Source organism: Vipera berus, assembly GCF_964194415.1.
Source record: "Vipera berus genome assembly, chromosome: 5".
In the NCBI taxonomy this organism is placed as follows: Eukaryota; Metazoa; Chordata; class Lepidosauria; order Squamata; family Viperidae; genus Vipera; species Vipera berus.
This window is the reverse complement of record NC_138207.1, coordinates 22,077,569-22,101,455: the sequence shown is the minus strand read 5'-3', so window position 1 is coordinate 22,101,455 and position 23,887 is coordinate 22,077,569. Positions and strand designations below refer to the sequence as shown.

At 40.3% G+C, this 23,887-nt stretch overlaps 1 protein-coding gene across 1 annotated transcript in view; it reads right to left on the bottom strand.

The window, feature by feature from the left end:
• Positions 1–23,887, bottom strand: part of PPM1L (protein phosphatase, Mg2+/Mn2+ dependent 1L) — a 191,677-nt gene that overhangs the window by 5,195 nt on the left and 162,595 nt on the right. Inside the window, exons 4-5 of the mRNA XM_081329334.1 lie at positions 11,834–11,995; positions 4,720–5,483 (exon numbers count right to left, since the gene is read on the bottom strand). Coding sequence (XP_081185460.1) covers positions 5,137–5,483; positions 11,834–11,995 — 509 coding nt within the window. The 3' untranslated portion in view covers positions 4,720–5,136. The remainder of the gene's footprint in view (positions 1–4,719; positions 5,484–11,833; positions 11,996–23,887) is intronic.

The window sequence follows — 23,887 nt, the reverse complement described above, 5'->3', positions numbered from 1 at the left end:
GCTCTATGCAACCATAAATCTAAAGCAAGAGGTTTTTTTCCTAATTAAGAACTGGTCACAAATTAGGGTAGAAATAATTTAGTGTGCACTGCTTTAAAATAAATTTAGAACCAAGATAAATTTCAATAAATTATAATACTGATTGACTGCTATGTTATTATAGAAGTAAGCAACATAGTACACATCAGCTGTTCTGGACTGTAACTCCTATGATTCCTTGCTGTATGCCATAATGAGAGTTGGAACCCAAAACATAGGAGTAGAAGGCCACTAAATAGCCTATATTTGCTGTATAGTGTCCTTCAGAGAGGAACATGTAACTCTTTTGATATTGGTGAGGTACAAATCTCAGCTCCACCAATCAATTTGGCCAGTGATCAAAGATTCTGGGAGTTACATTGACAGTGACCAGTTCTTCGGACTAAATAATCATTTAATTGACTGATGGTATTCAACAGGTCAAATTCAGTGAAGAGTCTGCAGAACTGGGCAGTGGCAGCTTCCTGGTTCCTCCTCCTCCTCCTTCCCTGTTCCTACTCTTTTTTCAAAAACATTCCTGCAGATCAAGATAATCTTTGACATTATGCCATGGCACCCATGGGAAAGTTAAGGAATTTGTTGATGAACTTTTTCACTTGTGCAAGGTATCTCTGAATGCAAATCAATAGCATTAAGCATATTTCTTGTTTTTACTATGCCTGATCGAATATTCTGAGTTTGTAAAAATGCAGAGATTTGAAATATTGTCTATATGATATGGGTATGACCATTTTGTTTCAACAGAAATACCACATTTCAGGTCAAGCTCTTCTATTATCTCAGCCTGTTTTCTTGTTAAGCAGGAGCTTTTTCTCCAAGTGAAGACTGCAAATGTCTATACTGTAACTATTTGAATGATTCCACTAATTCTGAATAGCCATTTGCACAGCGTGCATATTTTTGCCCTTCACTGACTAGGTGACTAGCCAAATGTGGCCTTTTTAAACATTTGACTGAATATAATCTGTACTCTGTAATTGTTTACAGCTATTTTCCTGTTAACGATGAATTTTCTCTTCCTCAGACATTAAAAACAGCTTTCAACAGACTGCAAATGAATACATTTCCTGGTTCCATTTACCTGTGTTTTTACTATGATTATTTTTCATAGATAATGCTGCATTTCCATAACACAATTAAACCATTTATTCTGGGCTATAAAAAAATTGGAAAACTTTCTGAAGTCTCATATGCTTCAATGTTCTGAACAAGAAACAACACTGGAATAGGAAGTACGTTTCAGTCATTCCTCTTTCTAATACTGATATTAGTGTGCTGTCAGTATACTGATATTAATATGTTAAGCAGTGCAATCCTAGGAATATCTCCTAAAGGTTAGATCTACTGAATTAAGGGTTTTATTCCCAAGTAGGTTTTGCAGATCAGTGATTAATACTCTTTTAACTCTTGCTTGACACTGTTCTGATGTACATATTTCCAAGATGTCTAGTTATGGCAATGTCCCCCAATTCTTCTAGTCCTACTTTAATTTAACACATATAAAATATTAGTACCTATCACAAAAGTTATGTATCTTATAAAGAGTCAACATTTGTTGATAGTTTTCAATAGTGAAGGACGGGTGTGCAGATAAATAATATAAATAGGTATTGAGAATAGCTATTCATTTCTAAAAGATTTTTAGTTTTAGTTGAGTTAATCTCATTTACAAATCAATTCATAAATAATGACAACTCATATGCACAAATGCATCAGAAAAGAACTTTCCAGATGTTTCTAAGTAATTGATTTTTACATTTTAATGATTCAGAGTAGTTCTGGTTTTATTTTTGAAGTTGCCTCTAGTGCAAAATTGCTTCATGTGCCTTAGCATATAGAACAGAAACTTCAGGATAGCTGACCTTGATATTCCTTCAAGAAATTAAAAACAAATCACAAAGAGATGCTATTGGTAGTAGTTTAAAACTAGTGCAGCGGATTGTTCGGTTACTCTTCAAAAGTCCTGATGGAAAGTCAGGACTTAATCGACAAAGGGAGTAAAAAATACAATAGGTTTTCAATAATCTCATCTAGGGCCCTAGAGCTCAGTTATAATGGTAAAGAGGTGGGAGAAACTATTTTGTTATGGCCCTCAAAAGAGCTGCAGCTAATACTTGCCTAAATTAACTGTTCCTAGCTACAGCCACGTAAGAGTTTGGACTTGCATCTCCTACTACCAGGTAAAACAAGATTATTTTTTAATTTGTAATTCTTATTCCACATACCTCAAAATTTAAGTACTACAGAGGTTTAAAGGTAAAGGTAAAGGTTCCCCCGCATATGCGTGCTAGTCGTTTCCGACTCTAGGGGCCGGTGCTCATCTCCGTTTCAAAGCCGAAGAGCCAGCGCTTGTCCGAGGACGTCTCCATGGTCATGTGGCCGGCATGACTAGCACGGAACGCTGTTACCTTCCCACCGTAGTGGTCCCTATTTGTCTACTTGCATTTTTATGTGCTTTCGAACTGCTAGGTTGGCAGAATCTTGGATGAGTAACAGGCGCTCACTCTGCTACGCGGCACTCGGGATTCGACCCGCCAAACTGCCGACCTTCCGATCGACAAGTTCAGCGTCCTAACCCACTGAGCCACCGCGTCCCTTACAGAGGTTTAGAAAGATAAAAAAAATAAAAAGAAAGCCATTTCACTTTTTGGTTTAATATTTCCATTTTGTAGTATAACCATAGTTAATGACTCTGGTGCATTAGTTCATAATTTTATTTTTGATTTTTTTTAAATAGGCCTTTGACTTGAAGATGCCCCTTCATTTTTATTCAAGCATGCAACGAAATAAAGATCGGGGAAGCATATTTTTCTTTTTCTTTCATCACGCAAATAATCTGAAGCTAAAACTAGGAAATCCATCCCATTTTAGACATTACACAAAGACCGAGCTCTCTGGAAAAAGTTTTAATCCTGGGATGGGGGAAGGAAAAAAAGAAGAAGAGGTCAACAGGACAAATGAGTGCACTGGTGGAATTGCTGAAGGACCAGGTTAGGGACAGATCATCATGGAGGAACTCTATCTATGTAGTCTGCAAGAGTCAGTATCAACTTGATGGCATGTAATCATTCAATCAAAACTAGCAAACCTAGCAATATTTTGAGAATCTAATGCATCTGAGAAGACATAACAAAGGCAAGAAATAAAGACACCAATAGCAACTAATGCACACTTGGTATATCTTAATCCAGGGGTGGACAATTATGGCCTCATTATGACCTATGGACTTCAACTCTCAGAATTCTTTAGCCAACCATGCTTTACAGGTTGTAAAAGGGCCATAGCTGCCCACCCCTGTGTTAATCCACTATATGGATTTCAAGTTACCCAACCACTTCAGGGATGGTCTAAGCTACCTTCCCTATTGGCTCTGAGTTAATTGTTCAGGAGATCCTCTATGTACCAACGGAGAATGAAATAAGATGATTAAATAGCACTTCACAAATTATTAATCCTGGCAATGTCCAATTAATTGGAGCACCTTAATTAGAACATCTTTGCAGCAATCTAATGGGGTATTTTGAGTCATGTTTCTATAGTTTTGATTCTAAATTACAGCCTGTAGGCATGACCAGTATTCCACATACTAACAAGTCTAATTTTGTTTTCTTTTGGAAATAATGCTATTTGAGTTCCTCAGTGATAGTATCTATTAATGCCTTTTCTGCTTGCAGAAAAATTCTACTGGGTCTATCATAAATCAGAATGCCTGGTCATGCTTCATAATTTGAGCAACAGAAAGTAGTTACATTTTGAATGATACAGCAAATAGCTCAAGGTCAGATACCATCACTGATTACAACAAAGTGTATTTGTTACCCAAAGCCTTCTCAATCTTTCACTTTCCAGATGTTGGAACTGGAATTATGAGAACTGCAGCCCAACACATCTGGAGCTATCAATCTGCAGAAAGTTAGTCATGAGATACGCAAATGATAGGCACACTGGAATTAAGCAGCCAGCTTGTACCAAACTCCATAGATTTCAAACTGCAGCTACTGTATATTCAGGCAACACTTACTACTAGGACTGGCTTTTGATGATTTCCATCATTCAATATTTAAATTGTAAAACTTGCTTGCTAATTTTTCTGTTTTGGAACAAAGCTTCACTGCTAATGAAAAAAGAAAAAAAAGCTCTACCTGTTTATTTCACCAGTTTGGCACTAAATTCCTATTTCAGTTTGCTGGCTTCATTAATATCCTAGCCTTATCCTCTAAATACCAAGTTTAGAAATGCTAAAGTCTTATATCAGAAACTTCTAAGCTAAAGATACATTTTATACCAGTTTTTGATGTCTGAACTGCACAGAGTTATGATCCTAAACTAGAAACAAGAATTAATTCAGCCCAACCAGAAACAAGAATTAATAAAGAGGACATTTTTCAATGAGCATGGACCTCAAAAGCTATTTACTGGCTAGATTTTTAAAAAGAAACAAAGATCATTCAGCGGCATGCACACAAATCTTATAAACATGGCAATGGAAAAGCTCAATTGTTTAATGCTAATGATATAGCAGGATGTATACTAATGGGAAGGGACAGTAGTTGTGGACCCATTGATACCTCCTTGTTTTGAGTCAACAACTACAAACTGTTAGCTACCTGCCTTTATTCCTTCTGCAGTTTAACTAAGCAGGTGTAGCAATATGAAGATGACGCCAGAATGTATAGTTACATTGATGGCAATCCCATGCCAGTCTCAAGTCTCATATCTTAGCTGCCCAAATCCAAATGCAATCCTAAGCTGTTGTGTGAAGACTAAGGGAATTGCAGACTCTGAAGCAGGAGTCACAGGCCTTTATAACTGAAGGATTTTCTAAGCTGAGATCATTAGAGATCTAGAAAATAAAAGAGATACTTTTCATTAAAAAATAAAATAAAATAAATTGAATTGTTGACTTTGCTGTGTTTAGCAAAAAGAGTGGTTTTTCTACTCTTGTTTTTGGATGTACAACTTTAACACTAATATACTTGCTACAAACGTCTACTGTGTTGAAGTGTAAAGGTTAAATGAAGAAGTTCGCCAAGTGAGAGGCAGAGTGTGGTATTACTTTTCTTTCTTTCTCTCTTTTTCCCCCCTTTCTTTCTCTTTTTATTGGTCTTCCACTCTGTTGCTGCTTTTGAACTTAACCACCATGACTGTAATGTTGTCAGGGCATCCCCTATAAAAAGACTGGAGCACTATACTCTTGGCTCCAAAATGTGGCTCATCTAAACGTTCTTTGATGAACCGCACTGCTTCCTCATTACTGAAAGCATCCCAGAGCCCATCAGAAGCTAAGATCATGAACTCTGGCTGGAGTTTGTCCAGGTCAAAGGTCAAGATATCTGGATCAGGGATGACAACATTCAGATTTTTCAGCGGGTAATCCCCAAGAGAACGAGACATGGCCAGGATCCCCTGAACACGCCAGGAACCATTGAAACTGATGAAGCCACCTGGGAAGAGAGAAGGAGAGAGAAAAAATGATTAAACTGTGTTTATGGGAAATTGTTCTCAGAAGCTTCCATGACACTAGGTTATTAAATCACTTAGGAAAACCAAGTAACTTCACCGTTTTTTTTTCTTAAGAAAATCCTTTCTTATAATGTACCAGTATGTCTGCTGCCAAGACATAGGAAGGAAATTTTGCTCATCAGTTGAACCTTGTCCTTTTCAACATAGGGAAAGGATTCCACAACTTAAGGCAAACATAGCCAGAAAACCATATCTATATGCCCCAGTCTACTTCAAAATCACTAGGTGTTTTGAACCAGCAGACACATCTGAAATTTTGAGAGCATACCATGGTCACAAAAGACCCTTTTACCATGCAATAAACTGGTGAAACTGCTGTCTGCATCTCAAAACTACTAGGATTATAAAGGATCTGGAGAACATACCCTATGAGGAATGGTTAAGGAATTGACCAGATTTAGGTTACAAAAGAGAAGACTGAGAGATGGAAACAGTTTCTATGTGTGTGTGTGTGACTACATGGATACATCCATGCTATTATCTAGGCAACATTTTGATAAATGGCTTGCCATTATTGTCTTGGTTGGGCTAAAAGTTTAATGACTGGCTCAACCTCACTACCTAAGGCTGGTGCCTATAAATATAAAAAAAGAAAATCAGGAAGAGGAACCTGTTCTCTACTTGAAGTAAAGAAAAGGTTGAAATTAAAGGAGATGCAAGGTGAATATTATAAGGATTTTCCCCCCACATTTGTGTTGCAAAGGAATCCTCCTTCTAAAATTGAACTTTGTCACAGGTGGGTTTTGAAAGGGGGGTAATTTTGAAACTAAAACTAAGTTGGGATCGTTTAGTGCAGGGGTCCCCAACCCCCAGTCCATGGACTGGCATCGGGCTGCAGGATGCCTGAAACCGGTCCGGGTAAACAAGTAAAGCCCCATCTGTGAGATGCATGCAGTACATGAAACCAGAAAAACCTCTCTCCACAGAACCGGTCCCTGGTGCTCAAAAGGTTGGGGACCTCTGGTTTAGTGGATTTGTACACTGAGCAAAAGCTTAGATCCCACTCCTGAAAAACTCTATAAATCTCTTACAACTCATACATGTTGTGATTTTAAATTTTAACAAATGGAACACAATAAATGAGTTAACACAAAAAGCTTGACAGATGCTAAGGGAGATGTTATTGGACTCACTTGTACTTATGTGACCCAGCTTACAATCCAGTGCTCAAGTATTTAGCTGAAAAGATGGGCTCTGTTGTGGGACTTCCACTTTCCAAAGCTCTGGATCCTGATTTATCTGTTTTCAGGAAGTTTGGAGAACACTCTGGCTATTGAACTATATTTGGCTCACAATCCCTAGTGCAGGGGTTCCTTCCTATACTAATTTTGTCTCTGGATCTTACATGCATACAGATTAAAAAGAAAATGGCACTATTAGAAAAAACAAAAACATATTCAGAACATATCCTTTTCTATCATGATATATTTTTATGTTTTGAATCTTATACCTGATGTAAAAAGTACAGGAAATATCCAAACGTTGCCACGAGGAGTTAAGCTTAAATCAATATCCTTGCTGTTGCTACTGAAATGGTAGACACATGGATTTCCGTAGGCAAGTTCATCCATATATATATGACAAATTGCTGATCAGGAAGAAAATTCAACCTTCATCTCTGTTGTTTGCAATATAAAGGACATTTTCTTGCCTGTGCTCAGGCAATCTCCCCCTCATTTTAATCATGCACTGTGTATCCCTCTGGGATAATTCAAGAAGAGGTACACACTCATTTGCAAAGATTTATAATGGAACTGGGATATCAGACCAGTCTTATAAAAGTCAAAATCTCACTCCAGGGCATGAAAAAAAGAAAAGCGCATACAAGCAAAAACCTATCTTTCTCACCAAGAACATCTGGTTGAACAGGAGCAGAAATGATTCAGGAAAAAAAGCTCTTGTGAAAATAATTATCCTTCACTTTTGGATTCATAGGGGGAAATAGAAGAAACAGGCAAGGGAGAGCCACATTTCAAAGTAATGGGACACAGTACTTGGGCTGGGTACCACTGAAATACTGTAAGAACAGTACCTGGGGTGAGAGGATTATTAGGAATAATATTTTCATCATCAGTTACTCAAGTAAGTTCCATCTAGCTCGGAAACACTCCAACCAGCACCTTTCTTAGACACCAAAAGGAGAACAATAAATGCCCCTGGTACATTTTACACCCCTTCATGGATTACTGCCTGGCGAAGGGGCTTGCGTAATTCAATGAAGCTATGAGCTATGCCGTGCAGGGCCTCCCAAGACGGACACAGGTCATAGGAGAGAGTTCTGACAAAACGTGATCCACTGGAGAAGGAAATGGCAACCCACTCCAGTATCTTTGCCATGAAAACCCCATGGACAGTACCAAAAGGACCTCCTGGAGGAACGTTGTCCATGGGGTTGCGATGGGTCGGACACGACTTCGCAACTAACAACAACAACAACATTTTACAACTCTGTCTTAATTACAAACAAAACAAAACAAAACACAATCTTGTGTGAACATTCCCGTAAACTTCAATCCAGTTCAAATTTTGAATTGGCCCTTGGAGCTCAATTGGAGCCTCTGAGATTGTCTATTAATGCTCACACAGGTTGTCCTCATTTTAGCAACTGCTTCATAGAGCGACCTTTCCTAGTTATGATGAAAGCATAACCAGAAGTAAAACCGGTTGACTGTCAGAAGGCTGACAGAGGCTGACTGTCAGAATCTCATATCTGGGTCATGAATTACCCTTTTTAGGTAGGTCGTAACTTCGGTCATTAAGCAACCGTTATACCTGTAATAGATACTACCTGTACTTTGGTCCCGTCTGCTGATTTATATTACCTAAAATAATGTTATATAAGGAAGAAGAAAAAAGAAAGGGGAAAAAAACCCCTTCTTAGCCCAGTATGTGAAAACAAAGATATTTTGGCAGAGTTTTTGCTTCTTCCAGCTCAGCTGGCCATTTCCACTTGCCTGCTGCTTTTATTGGGAGATAAAAGAAGTGAAGGGGCAAAAGCCTGAACTGATAGAATCTCCATTGTTCTACAGTGAAAAAAGGCTTTATTGTTTTTCTAAAAAAAACCCTTTCATTCCTTTATTTCTCTTTCTCCCCTACAGTCCTGCCTGTTGCTAATTTTCTGGGGGGTGGGAGTGGTTGCATCGTCTTTTATTACTGGTCAATCTTTTTTTTTCCTTTTCTCTTTTGCTATAGATTAAAACACATTTTTTTTTCAAGTGGAAGGATTTACTGTCTCTGAGTAAAGGGTTAGGGTTCACCTCTTTTAGTGTATGGCAACAGAAAGGAATTAATGTTCATTTGTAAAGTGCAAATTAGTCTTCTACAATTCTGACTTTTCAGAATTGGGTTCAACAGTTTTCCCAAGAACTTCACAGCAACACCACCCCACACACAAGGAAACTGAAGCAAGAACAAATTAGGGAAATGGAACAAGGTTGTTTCTTTTGCCAAACTTTTATTTAGTGTATTATTTATTCATTTTAAATATGTCTGCATTGCTTGCCATTAAAAGAATTCTCATAGCAATTTACAATTAAACCCTTTTTAAACTGGTAATTGCTTTAAGAAAACTGACTTTAATTTTTTACTTTTTACTTTTTATTTTAATTGCACTGATTCTATTGTCCTTTTTATTTTGTATTCTAAAACTGTTGAAAGCTACCTTGAATGTTTATAGAAATGGAAAAGGACAAAACCAAGGATAAATACAAATAAAAATAAACTGGGTATAATTTGCACTTCTATTTTTACAACTATGTAAGCTCTCATTATCCCTATGCTCTCAACTATCTTCCAAACCCACACATATTTTATTGAGCTTCATTTATGCTATTTTACATTAGTAAAACGCCACAATACCTAAGGCCACAGAGTAAAGAACAATGCCTGATGGCTGGATGATTTGTTCTCAATAATGATCATAAAAATACAGACATGTATAAGAGGAAAGGTATATGCTTTCTTGTTCAGACTTTACAGTTTGCAAAAATATATTTAAATACATTGTATCATTTTTACAGAAAAGGGATGGCTGATGGAATCAACTCTACTACCCTAATCTTTGAGGCCAACAGATATTCCTAGGAAAGTGTTCTTCTGAAATCTTATAACTTAGAACAATGGGGTCTCAACCTGTGGTCTGCAGACCCTTGGGGGGCTGCAATGTCATCACAGGCGGTCCGCGTAGCCTTGAAGAAATATTATGATTTAAATCTTGAAAGTTTTGGTGGTTTGTGGCCATGGTCTGTGGCCACAAGAGGTATTTAAACGGGCTCCGTGGTGGAATAAAGGTTGAGAACCACTGACCTAGAAAATTTAGTGTTTCCTAGTATTGGATAAGAATAATTTTATAAGATTAAAATGTACCCTCACCAATCACATTTAGAAAACACCCCACATATTTCAAGTATTCTTAAAAATTCTCATATTAAACAAATATTGTGTATGTTAAGATGCTGTTGAAAAATGATTTAGGCATGGCTGCATATTATAAAAGAGCTCAAGCTGAAAGTAAATGAAAGTTCTTCCTGAGTAAACTTAATTTATATAAGGAGCAGACATTTTACAGCTCTAGAGCCTACCAAGCTCTCAGTGAAATGGCTGCAATATACCCTCAGAACTGAATAGAAAACCGTCTGTCCTGATTGCATGTCTAAAAAAACATCACTAGAATATTGTAATTTTCTCTTTGGAGAAAACCAAAAATAACATGTACTTCAAGGTCCAGTACAACTTAAAATTGGAAATATTCCCTACTGGCTAATGTATTCAATCTAGCATTTCCATCTGGTGACCAACTCTGTGGCTGAAAAAAGTAGAACAGTTTTGGATTTTTCTGCTTTATTCACATCTCATTTTTGTAACATTTTGCTTGATGAAGTGCTATGAAGAATTATTTTGTGCCATTTTGGGTGGCCTCAACCAAAGGATGGATGGATTTTTCTAACTTAATCATAACACCTTTCCAAATAGGAAAATATACATTTTTCAACAAAAAAACATTAAACTAATAGCACATTAAAATATACATGATTTTAGAATGAGAAATAGGTACTTTCTCCCCTATCTTTCAATACTATAAATTGGGATCATTCAATGACCTTGTTTCCAGCCAGGTTGTTCATCACTTGTGGAAATGGCCAATTTGGGTTAGGAGATATTGTGAAGATGGCACTTAACATGAATTTTTAAAATGCAATAGGACCTGCGCAGAATATATTGTAGCCTAAATAATTCCAGTCATCCCTTCTATTTAGCCAGAATTCCAAGGTTACTGAACCTTGGACAGTTTGCATTAGTATTTTTATATTTCCATAAACCCATCTTCCTTCCTGTGTGTGGAAATTAGTATTGCTTTTTTGGGCCATGTAACAATTCAGACATGAAGACTGAGTTACAATGCACCAGGTGAAGTCTTCAGTGTTTTAACATCCTGCTGCCTCTATTTAGGTCTACTATGCAGATCCTTTGATTGCATTTGTATGACTTTGTACGACACGTTAAGGATGCAATGCTAAATATTGATACTAGAGTTACCATGAGAATGAGGCTATGGTCAGAAACTGCAGATAATAAAGACACCAGGAATTCTAACCCAACCCCTTTACCCATGAATCCTCACTCCCAGAACAAGTCTGTGCTGGGAAGCTAGACTCCATTTCCTTTAGTATTTGGAGAGAAGCAGAAGCACCAGGAAGAATCCAGCCTGATCTGTGGCACATGGTCATCTGAAGACAAAACCCACATCCCATACACACAGCTTCGCCGGTGAGATTGATCTATATTTGTTAATTGTTATGTCCCCCAATAACGCAATACTGCTTATTTTGTATTTGGATTTTTATTACATGTATTTCTATTTTTTTCCAGTTTCACCCATCCTCTTCCTTTAATAAAGCATTCATATCTATGCACACGGTCTGTTTTATTGGAGGATAGGTGGGTTTAGCTGCATGTCAAGCTGCACACACAGTAACGTGTAGTAAGGACAGAACAATTACAGCTGACGGAAATCCATCAGCTTGACTTTGGAAGATGGAAAGACAAGGGTAGACATTATTTCTACCTTTGCTCACAATAATTTGTTTAATACTTTTTCTCTCCTCTTCTATAGTGTTCATCTTTTATTTTGCCACACTTCTCCAGACAATTCATTACCATCACATTGCAATAAATAAAATGATGAAAGAATGGGGGAAAAATGAAGAAATATAACATTCTGCCATGATGTAAAACAAAGAAACAAACCGCACATCCTATATTAGAAACTTACCAGCTCTTTTAATCCTCTTTCTTTCTTTCAGCTGATAAGGTTTGTGATCATGAGACAAAGGAATAGCATTTCCATCCTTATCGCACAAAACCCCCCTTGAATCTCCAACGTTGGCCACTGTGAGCTCTTTATCGGATAGTAAAGCAATCAAGCACGTTGTTCCTGAAAAGAAAAGAGGAAGACGGAAGACCATTAAGACAACTGAGTGAAAAATCAGTACTGCTTCCCTTATATTCTTTTCCTCATCTACTTTATCTGCATTCGGGAGCCATCAGCAATGGCAGCTGCATTTGTATCTGAACAAAACATCTAGTACTAGGATGACAGACTATTTCATGACACTGATCAAATCTGACAGACAATTTCTTCTTTCCAGAATATAATTTTATCTGTATCTGATATTTGGGTGGCATTTCAGGGGCTGGTTCTCACCTAGCTTGTCATTCAGAAAACTTGCAAGAAAAGTATATATGGTGTGTGTATACACACACACACACACACACACACACACACACACGGGCCAAACCTTTTTGCCTGTATCAGCCTAACCTAAGGCCATCCACAAGCTGTAGTCGCAACTGTGACAACTCATTATTTGTGTAAATTTTTTGGATTGCTAACAAAGAATTAAAGGGAGACTGATATGGCCATTTCAAACTCATTTGTTCTCATCAGTCAGCCATACCCTTCTGAGATTCGAACCTGGGCCGATTTCACATTAGGCAGTTGTTTTAACCTCTAAGCCACAGGCTCTTTCTCGCTTTGTTAGCTGAGAGGCAAGTTTGAAATGGCCATATCAGTCTCCCTTTCTTTGTTAGCAATCCAAAAAATTTACACAAATAATGAGTTGTCACAGTTGCGACTACAGCTTGTGGATGGCCTTAGGTTAGGCTGATACAGGCAATAAGGTTTGGCCTGTATTGGCCTGGCAAGGTATTCTAAAATACTTAACAAATACTTAACACATATCTCCCTTGCCTCTCAGCTAACAAAGCGAGAAAGAAATCGGCCCAGGTTCAAATCTCAGAAGGGTATGGCTGACTGATGAGAACAAATGAGTTTGAAATGGCCATATCAGTCTCCCTTTAATTCTTTGTTAGCAATCCAAAAAATTTACACACACACACACACACACACACACACACACACACACACACACATTCATCCTTATTCCATTTGTTTTCCTCCCATTACAAATTACATGACAATGCAAAAAAGCTTGGTAAAACATACAGAGGGGAAGCCTTACTGTGCACAGTAAATGTCATTGAAAAGCAGATTCCATATTACAAACCACAAGTCTTCTCCCACTGGGCAAGAGTAATAAGGGAAACAATCTCCTATTGACCTTCAGTTTGCTTGTAGCTGTACATGTCTGACAACAGTTTCTACTTTACAAGGTGTAGGAATATTGTTTATCTGGGACAGATGTAACCCTTCATTTGTTATGAAGCAGACTGCAAATCCATTTTTTAAAATTCAGATGAAAGTTTTCTATTATTATGAGTTGTTAAATTATCACTGACAATTTATTTGCATGTGTTACACCCTGTCATGGAAACCTTTTATGGGCAATACTCACATATGATTTATTATAATTATTTACTGAATATGAGTAAATATTAGTAGAGTTTTGACATTTAGTCAACATATGTACACAGATACATATATACACAGACAGGGGAACAGTTAACATGCGTGAAAGGCCAAAGAAAACATTACACAGGCTGGAACAACTTTTCCACGAGGAAACATTTCACATTCTCAGAAATAAGGTGAATATACAGAGTATGAAGTTATGCACGGTGTGCTGAAAACAAGCAGAAGAAGAAATGATTCTTTGGAAAGGCAGATACTGAACTGAAACTCAAATAGTTTGGTGACCAATTGAGAAGACAGGAAGAGACCCTGCTGTTGGGAAAGACTGAAGGCAAAAGGAGAAGGGGATGGCAGAGCATGAGATGGTTAGATAGTGCCATTGATACAGTGGGCATGAGTTTGGGCAGACTCAAGATAGTGGAGGACGGGGCTGGGGGCTGGTGTGCTATGGTCAGTAGTGGGATTCAGCTGGTTCACACCACTTTGGCAGAACTAGTAAATAATTTTTTGTTGCCCAGGCTCAGAATGGACTTCTGGAAGCAGCATCCACACAGAAAACCGGTTGTTCACATATTTGAATCCCACCACTGGCTATGGTCCATGGGATCACGAAGAGTCAGACACAACCTAGAGACTGAACAACAGTGATACCTCCAGGACCAGAGAAAATGTGTTTCTTAATATGGATATGATTACATGGACCCAGTTCTGATAAAAAAAATAAGAACACTATTGATGGATCAAGCTAGGGCTTAGCTTAGTCTGGCATCTTCTTCCTCTCAGATGCCATCCAGATGCCTTTGGGCTGTTCACAAGGAGGATATGGAGATATAATCTCCATTGCTTCCCTGCAGCTAATATCTGAAGACACGCTAACCTCCAACCTGAGGTATGAATTTATCTGATCCTATTTAAGTCCATCCTAATTACTGACTATCGCTATGCTTTGGGCTAATGAATTTCACAGGCTTATGTCTTGCATTTGAGGGCCCCTGGCTGGCCTTTGTGGGAACTAAAAACAATTAATGGGCCTCCGAGTCTCATCCAGCATTACATTTTTTGTGCCTACTATTACTGCAAAAGCAAGCACGTTCAAGACCGAAGTATGTCAATGAATTCAGTTGTACAGAACTAAAAAGAAGAACTTTACATCTATCAGCAAAGAGCTATACTGACAGAAAACCTAAGTCTTTTTTTTCAAATTGCTTAAGGGTTTCTGATATGAAGTAGTAACACAATGTTTTTAAAAAGTGTTAAGTATTTCTAAGGAACTGAGCTGACATTTAACTTCTATATGCTAAAATTAATTTATTTTTACATTACTGCAATTCATGTTGCAGTTTATCTTTTAACGGTAAATAAAATTAATTTCATGCTTGCATTCTTTTCCTTTTAAGTGAGCCAGAGGAGTGCAAGGTAAATTTTCACCTCAGGTAATTAATTTACATCTGATTATTCATAAGGTTGAGACATCTGTCTTTGCATATAATGGAGTTGGGGGGATTATAAGTTAAATGAAAGGGTATTAGAGTCCTTATTAATGTATACTGATAAAATGAGAGAATCATAGTGGAAGAGCTGATCCTAAAATTCTGATGCCATTTCAGGTTGTAAATGAAAGAGATGCCACTACAAGTTACACATCATGTAAACAGCAACAGATCTTAATATTACCAAAACAGAGATAAAACAACCAGTTTCAATGCAAAAATTGCCATCCATAAATTAAAAAAAAAAGTAGGATGGCTTCAGTTTACCTCATCTACAGACTGTGGCTGATAACCAGAAGGTCTTGAGGGAAAATGTTTCTGTTGTTGACTACATTGCTATGGATGCTCCTGAACAATCACAACCTTACAGGTAGTCCTTGACTTACGACCATTCATTCAATGACTGTTTGAAGTTACAACAGCCCATGGAAGACAGTGCATATGACTGGTTCTCACACGTACAATTACTGCAGTGTCCCAAGGTCATGTGAACACCATATGCAACCTTCTCAGAGGACTTCCAACAAGGCAAGTCAATGGAGAAGCTAATTTTGTTTAATAACTGTGGCAAAAAGGCCGTAAAATCAGGTGTAACTCACTTAATGCCCATCTCTTAGCAACAAAGGTTTTGGTCTCAACTGTGGACATTAATTGAGACTACGTTCAGGGATTTATGATAACACAAAGGTGCCCACTTATGCTGGCTTTTTCATTTAAATCTTTCTGAAAAGAACTATAGAAATAACAAGGAAAGTATGGGATATTGGAGTACAAAAACAGCCATATGGACTTATTTCCCTTCCCCCTGTTTTTGCTTTGCATTTACTTAGGGCCAATATACACCTTCTTCATAGGTGTCTTCAGCCTCTGTTTCTCAAGTGTGATACCTGTGCAGCCATAAATATCCCCTGAGTACAATACAGAAACCTGATCTGTTTGAGCCTTCTCTCCCTTTGGGGTTTGGAAAAGCAAGGGGACAAATTCTTTCAGGTCACATTTATTATATGAATTTAATGGAACAGTTTTGAGGCTCACTTTTCAATCACAGAAAGAGAACAGCTGTTTGAGTAAGCCAATGAATTAGCCAAATATAGGCAAATGTATTTAAACATAGCTTAAAAACTGAACAGACCATTCCTCATCAATCTGCACCATTTAGAAATCATCTAGGCCAGGAGTGTCAAACTGGCGGCCTGCGAGCTGGATGCGTCATGTGCAAGCCATGCCCACCCTGGCTCTGCAAAGGCAAAAAACATTGCGATACTTCACGATACATGGTGCAATCAAGTTTGAACCCGTGATCTAGGCTAAAGACCAAACAGAAGTAAGCACACCTGATTGTAAAGAGAGGAGCCCAGTCAATCTCTGCTCAGTTGCCTATGGTCTACATAGCAGACAACCTTTCCTTTGAAAATGCCAGCCACAATTGCTGGCAAAACATCAGGTAATCTGTTGTCTAGACAATGGTCACTAAATTCTGAAGCCCAACACTGCCCAGCTAAACAGTTATAATTCAATATGCTTGGCTTACTCTATTGTCCTAGGCAGAAAATCTTGACAAAGTTAGGTCCTTCCAGCTACATCTAAATATGTATACATCTAAATATTTGTCAACATTGTCTAAATCTGTTGCAATTGCAGCTTTCAAAATTGCTGGTCAGCAAGAAAGTGGCATACTGGTGTATGTTGGCATAGACTATAATGACATTTTTCTAATTTAACAAATCTGAAATTTTGCTGCCGGTCACAGGTGATTTGAGCTGGCAACTGTATTACACTACTTTATTTTCCCATATTGCTATGAATTAACCCAACAGTAAAGAAAAAGTTTATACATCCTTTGCCTCAAAACTACAATTTTGTAAAAATGAAAGCATTTCCCTCTGTTTCTAGATTGTTCAATTGCTATAGGAAATCTGACCTTAAATTGTCCTGTATCACGACTGCTTGGCCATGGATATTGATTTAGCTGATACCACATGTATGATTGCCATTTTTCAGACTTCAGTCTCTACTAAGGCCACCAGATCTATGCTGCAAAAATCTGGATGACTACTAAATGTCATCGTTTTCGGATATCTTTGCCACCATCTAATAGTCATCTAGAATTTTGCATCCAAGACCTAAAAACCCTAGTCTTTATTTGAAAAGCTGAGGAGTGTTAAACTTGTTGGCACTTGGAAAATGGACTTCCAGGGATTCTCAAGATTGTAAGTTCAATAAAAATACTGAAAAAAAATATTTGCCGCCTATCTCACCCTGGAGCTACTTTAGATTGCTGACAACAATAAAAATGAAAAAAATGAAAAGAGTATAAATAGAACAGGGGTAGGATATTAAAACAATAAAATAAACAGTGAAAAAGAACACAATGAGAATAAAATGATATGATTATGAAAAAGAAAGATGAATTGGTGATGGGAGTATCCACAAAAGGCAATAATAACAATATTATTGCCAAGAAAACTATATAGATGTGTCTAGGAATCAAGCTTGACTTAAAATTTTACACCAGTGGATACAGTCTTCCAGCCTAATACTCTTAAATCAAGGTCTTCTTAACCTGCATTCCCTCTTTAATTTCAGTTTTTTTAAAGTATCCAGAAAAAGCTTGTCAAATTATAGAGACATACCATTTCAGATGATATTCCAGAAAAACATGCAAGTTAATTAATGATGGTATTTATGGGAGCTCTTTTTGTATTTTACCTTAATTGCCTTCCCCAAAATATTTAATTTTGATACTGAAACCATTTATTTTTTGCCTTTGTACAATACACTATTGCACAAGATAACATACAGGTAAGGTCTACCTTCTGAACTTGCTAAGGCACAAAACTGAAAACTAAACTAAAACAAACACTAACACAGTATATCGTTTTTACATAGCTTGTACCTGATCTATTTCTGTATAAAGCTCTTTACTTTTTAATGTAAGATAAGTTTATTTTTATTTCTTTGCTCCTATGTACAAAAGGAAAAAAAATACAATAGTGGGATAATTATATCCAGTTTGATTTATGAAAATGTTGAAGCCACTGACCGCATCCGGCAGGCTGCCAACATACGAGGAAGCAAAACCTAATTCGCTTTGTCTTCACTGCTGTCTACTGTGATTTAATCCACTTAACCTTGTATAGGGGAAAAAAGGTTACTCTTCTCAGTTGTCTCCACATTTGATGTTAGTGTCCAATAGAAAATTCCAAAGATACAACGTACTGAAATTGAGAATACAACCCCAAATAAGTGCATAGCAAACTGCTGTAGAAACTGGTGGAAAAGAAGCCATTAGAAATTCCAATCAAATCACAGGCTAGCTAGCTAGCTAGGGAAAGAAACATTAAAAGAACAAGAGTCTAGTTCAGTGTTTCTCAACCTTAGCAACTTTAAGATTTGTGCACTTCAATTCCCAGAATTCCCCAGCCAGTTGAAGTCCACATATTTTAAAGTTGCCAAGGTTGAGAAACACTGCTCTAGATCAGGTGGCTGAGGAATTCTGGGAGTTGAAGTCCACAGGTCTTGTCAAGTTTGAAGACCCTTGATCTAGATCAAGAAAATGCCTTGTGAATTTGCACGGGTGTAGAAAGCACTTTTTCCCCCATACTCATTGTAATGCATGTGATTGTGTATAAATATATGTGAATGTGTAAATGTGTATATCTATATATCTTTATACGTACATTTGCAGTGGTTGTAAATGTAACCTTTTGGACCACAGTTACATCAAATTACAATCACACTAGGCTTCAGAATTAGGAACTATGGCCTCTAACATAGAATGAAGTTATAAACAGCAACATATAGACAATGGAGGTGAATGGCAGCATCTAATACCTGGACTAGACCTCTCCAATTTTATTAATTTAATTATCAATCAATTAATTGTATTATACTTATTTTTTATTTATTTTAGATTTTTTTATCATACCTTTATTACTTTTATAAATAACTCAAGGTGGCGAGCATACATAATACTCTTCCCTTCTCCTATTTTCCCAAGAACAAACTTGTGAGGTGGGTTGAGCTGAGAGGGATTGGCCTAAAGTCATCCAGCCAGCCTTCATGCCTTAACATGGGACTAGAACTCCCAGTTTCCTGCTTTTGAGCCTGGTGCCTTAACCACCTCACCAAATTGGTATAGTATTATTAATTATTTAAAATATTCAGTGGCAGTGACTACCGTATATACTTGAGTATAAGCCGACTCGAGTATAAGCCGAGACCCCCAATTTCACCCCCAAAAACTGGAAAAAAGTTATTGACTCGAGTATAAGCCGATCCGCCGTTCTGCAACCCTCTGCCGCCAGCAGAGGCTCGATCCGCCATTTTGCAAGCCTGAATACACAGGAATACCCTGTGTGTCTCCGTTCCTCCTGCCGACGTTTGGGGAGGTTTGGGCGCCTCCCCAAACCTCGGCAGGTCTCCGTTCCTCCTGCCGACCTTTGGGGAGGTTTGGGCGCCTCCCCAAACCTCCCCAAACCTCGGCAGGTCTCCGTTCCTCCGCACAGACCTGCCGACCTTTGGGGAGGTTTGGGCGCCTCCCCAAACCTCCCCAAACCTCGGCAGGTCTCCGTTCCTCCTGCCGACCTTTGGGGAGGTTTGGGCACCTCCCCAAACCTCGGCAGGTCTCCGTTCCTCCTGCCGACCTTTGGGGAGGTTTGGGCGCCTCCCCAAACCTCCCCAAACCTCGGCAGGTCTCCGTTCCTCCGCGCAGACCTGCCGACCTTTGGGGAGGTTTGGGCGCCTCCCCAAAACTCCCCAAACCTCGGCAGGTCTCCGTTCCTCCTGCCGACCTTTGGGGAGGTTTGGGCGCCTCCCCAAACCTCCCCAAACCTCGGCAGGTCTCCGTTCCTCCGCGCAGACCTGCCGACCTTTGGGGAGGTTTGGGCGCCTCCCCAAACCTCGGCAGGTCTCCGTTCCTCCTGCCGACCTTTGGGGAGGTTTGGGCGCCTCCCCAAACCTCCCCAAACCTCGGCAGGTCTCCATTCCTCCTGCCGACCTTTGGGGAGGTTTGGGCGCCTCCCCAAACCTCGGCAGGTCTCCGTTCCTCCTGCCGACCTTTGGGGAGGTTTGGGCACCTCCCCAAACCTCCCCAAACCTCGGCAGGTCTCCGTTCCTCCTGCCGACCTTTGGGGAGGTTTGGGCGCCTCCCCAAACCTCCCCAAACCTCGGCAGGTCTCCGTTCCTCCTGCCGACCTTTGGGGAGGTTTGGGCGCCTCCCCAAACCTCCCCAAACCTCGGCAGGTCTCCGTTCCTCCGCGCAGACCTGCCGACGTTTGGGGAGGTTTGGGCGCCTCCCCAAACCTCCCCAAACCTCGGCAGGTCTCCGTTCCTCCTGCCGACGTTTGGGGAGGTTTGGGCGCCTCCCCAAACCTCCCCAAACCTCGGCAGGTCTCCGTTCCTCCTGCCGAGGTTTGGGGAGGTTTGGGCGCCTCCCCAAACCTCCCCAAACCTCGGCAGGTCTCCGTTCCTCCGCGCAGACCTGCCGAGGTTTGGGGAGGTTTGGGCGCCTCCCCAAACCTCCCCAAACCTCGGCAGGTCTCCGTTCCTCCTGCCGACCTTTGGGGAGGTTTGGGCGCCTCCCCAAACCTCCCCAAACCTCGGCAGGTCTCCGTTCCTCCGCGCAGACCTGCCGAGGTTTGGGGAGGTTTGGGCACCTCCCCAAACCTCGGCAGGTCTCCGTTCCTCCTGCCGAGGTTTGGGGAGGTTTGGGCGCCTCCCCAAACCTCCCCAGGTCTCCGTTCCTCCGCGCAGACCTGCCGAGGTTTGGGGAGGTTTGGGCGCCTCCCCAAACCTCCCCAGGTCTCCGTTCCTCCTGCCGATCTTTGGGGAGGTTTGGGCGCCTCCCCAAACCTCCCCAAACCTCGGCAGGTCTCCGTTCCTCCGCGCAGACCTGCCGACGTTTGGGGAGGTTTGGGGAGGCGCCCAAACCTCCCCAAAGGTCGGCAGGAGGAACGGAGACCTGCCGAGGTTTGGGGAGGTTTGGGGAACGGAGACCTGCCGAGGTTTGGCGAGGTTTGGGGAGGCGCCCAAACCTCCCCAAACCTCGGCAGGTCTGCGCGGAGGAACGGAGACCTGCCGAGGTTTGGGGAGGTTTGGGGAGGCGCCCAAACCTCCCCAAACCTCGGCAGGAGGAACGGAGACCTGCCGAGGTTTGGGGAGGTTTGGGGAGGCGCCCAAACCTCCCCAAAGGTCGGCAGGAGGAACGGAGACCTGCCGAGGTTTGGGGAGGTTTGGGGAGGCGCCCAAACCTCCCCAAACGTCGGCAGGTCTGCGCGGAGGAACGGAGACCTGCCGAGGTTTGGGGAGGTTTGGGGAGGCACCCAAACCTCCCCAAAGGTCGGCAGGAGGAACGGAGACCTGCCGAGGTTTGGGGAGGTTTGGGGAGGCGCCCAAACCTCCCCAAAGGTCGGCAGGAGGAACGGAGACCTGCCGAGGTTTGGGGAGGCGCCCAAACCTCCCCAAACGTCGGCAGGTCTGCGCGGAGGAACGGAGACCTGCCGAGGTTTGGGGAGGTTTGGGGAGGTGCGCGCGCACCTCCCCAAACCTCCCCAAACTTCGGCAGGTCTCCGGATGGTGGTGGCTTGGGAGAGGTGCGCGCGATCCCGGAAGCACCAAAGCCTCGGCCGCGCACAAGTCCTCGGTAAGTTTTTTTGTTGACTGGAGTATAAGCCGAAGTGGAATTTTTCAGCCCAAAAAGTGGGCTGAAAAATTCGGCTTATACTCAAGTATATACGGTATATTCCTATATCTCAATCTATATCCCCCTTTGCCCAAATCCTAAATTCACCTGGTAAAGAAAAATACTGTACTGAGTTTCTAAAAGCTGGATGTTTTTGTCGTTATGGCAACAAAGACTCCATAAATTACTATGATCAATAGAATGCCAGCCGACTGAAATTACACAGAGGGCTTTTCCAGTTTAAGTCTTTCTTTTTTGTGCTGTTGCTCAGAAATTGTCTTTTTAATTAGCAAGAATGTACAATCAGGAGAAAGAATTGGGCAGGGAAAATTTATTACTCAGGCCTAGGAAGGGAAATAAACTAAGCTAAGGGTCTTGCCAAGTTGTGCCATCTAAAGAGTGAATTCAGCTGTTACCAAATTAAGGTATTCTCTTTTCAATTTAGATTCAGCATCTTTGTGCAGTCATGTCTCATAAATATAATAGGACTTGGTCCTGATTTTGTGCTAGTCTCCACAGCCTATACAGAGTCAAAAGGAGCCTAATTAGTTGAGCTTCTAAATTGGTAAATTTCAGCTTGAAATTCAAACTATGCCATGAATATCACATGATTTCCCCCCCATCTATATGAAGGGGAACGGAACTTTTTTTACATTAGTACCTAGAGATCCTTGTTACATCAAAATCTGAGGAAAACACTGATTAAATTAAACCAGGGATGGAGGACCTGTGGTCTTACAAGGTAATGACTTACTTTTTCTGGAAGTACAACTCTGATCAATACCCACCCTTAGTGATACCAACTAGGGCAAAAAATAGTTCAGGAACATGGACAGAGGACATTGGTTCTTCATCCTGGGTTAGGATCTTTTATCTTTTAAATTACCAATCAGCCTGTACCCTAAGAAGGCAATAGTCCCTCTCCTAATATGCTGGTCTGGCTGATAGGTAACAACAACAACAACAACAACAACAACAATAATAATAAAAGTTGGAAGGGACCTTGGAGGTCATCTAGTCCAACCCCCTGCTCAGGCAGGAAACCCTATACCATTTTGGACAAATGGCTGTCCAGTCTCTTCTTAAAAACTTCCAGTGTTGAAGCATTCACAGCTTCTGGAGGCAGGGAGGCTCTGATCATCATAATTACTTCTTCCTCTTCAGGACAAATGAAAGACAGGGAAAGGAAGAAAAGGGTTCTTCATTTTGCACAACCTTTTTAGTCCTCTTCCTCAGTCCTAGAAGCTTGTGGCAACTGCTTTTCATTTAGGACTCCACATGTGTCACTAGCAGCGAGGCTGTGGGATCTCTTTTTGAAACTCAAGAGAATAAACGTTCTTCTTTATATCTATAACATGTGTTTCTATTTCTCCACCCTCCTCCATATATCTTTCTTCTGTTTTCTTGTCTCTCCAGAAACTCCTGATATCTCTCATTCAAGAGTAACCTGGGGAGTGGAGATTATAGCCTCTAGTCTCCTTACCTTGTGTTGTAGGAAGGCAACTAGCTTATACTCTTAACACATCTAGTTTTTGTTGTCTTCAGAGAAGAAAATAAATATGGTCTATCTCCTGCATGTATGACAGCATTGACTTCTGTCTCCATGTCCCTCTGATTAACAGAAGAAACCCTTCGTATGTTTGCTTTCCCTGTTAATCCATTTAATTAGCATATTTTCTGGAAAAGTGGATTCCTTATATGCCTCCTGAAACTGGCTCAACAAGGTCAGCAGCAGACATTATTCCAATCATGTACAATGGGGAATTAGCAGTAATCAGCAATACAATAGGGAATCAGCTCCAGTAGAGAAGTATCCAGCAACAACAGAGTTTGCAGTTTCCACCTTCTTGCCAACTTTACTCTCTTCTTCTTCTTTTTCCTCCTCCTCAGTTGAATCCTCTTGTCAAATTCCTGTTTACTATCCTCTTCACTTGTTTAATGGACTGCAAAGGTGGCAGAATGCAAAAACAGAATGCAAGAATTAAAGGATTTGGAGAACCTGCAATTTGACTAGGTAAAGTGCAATAGTGCAGAAATGGAAGTTTTGCAAAAAGCATTATTTATTCCCCAAACTGCTTCAAGTAATGTAAATGGAAACTCTGCACCTGGATATAATCTGAAGGACAATATTTGAATGAACCAGACTATATAATAGGAAATACAAAACAGAGAAGTACTATCTTGTCAGACAGGACATCTGCAATGATTATGGAACAGAAGGTGAGCTACTAACTAAAAATATACAGGTTAAATTTAGAAAATTAAAGAATAAGTGTGCCAGCA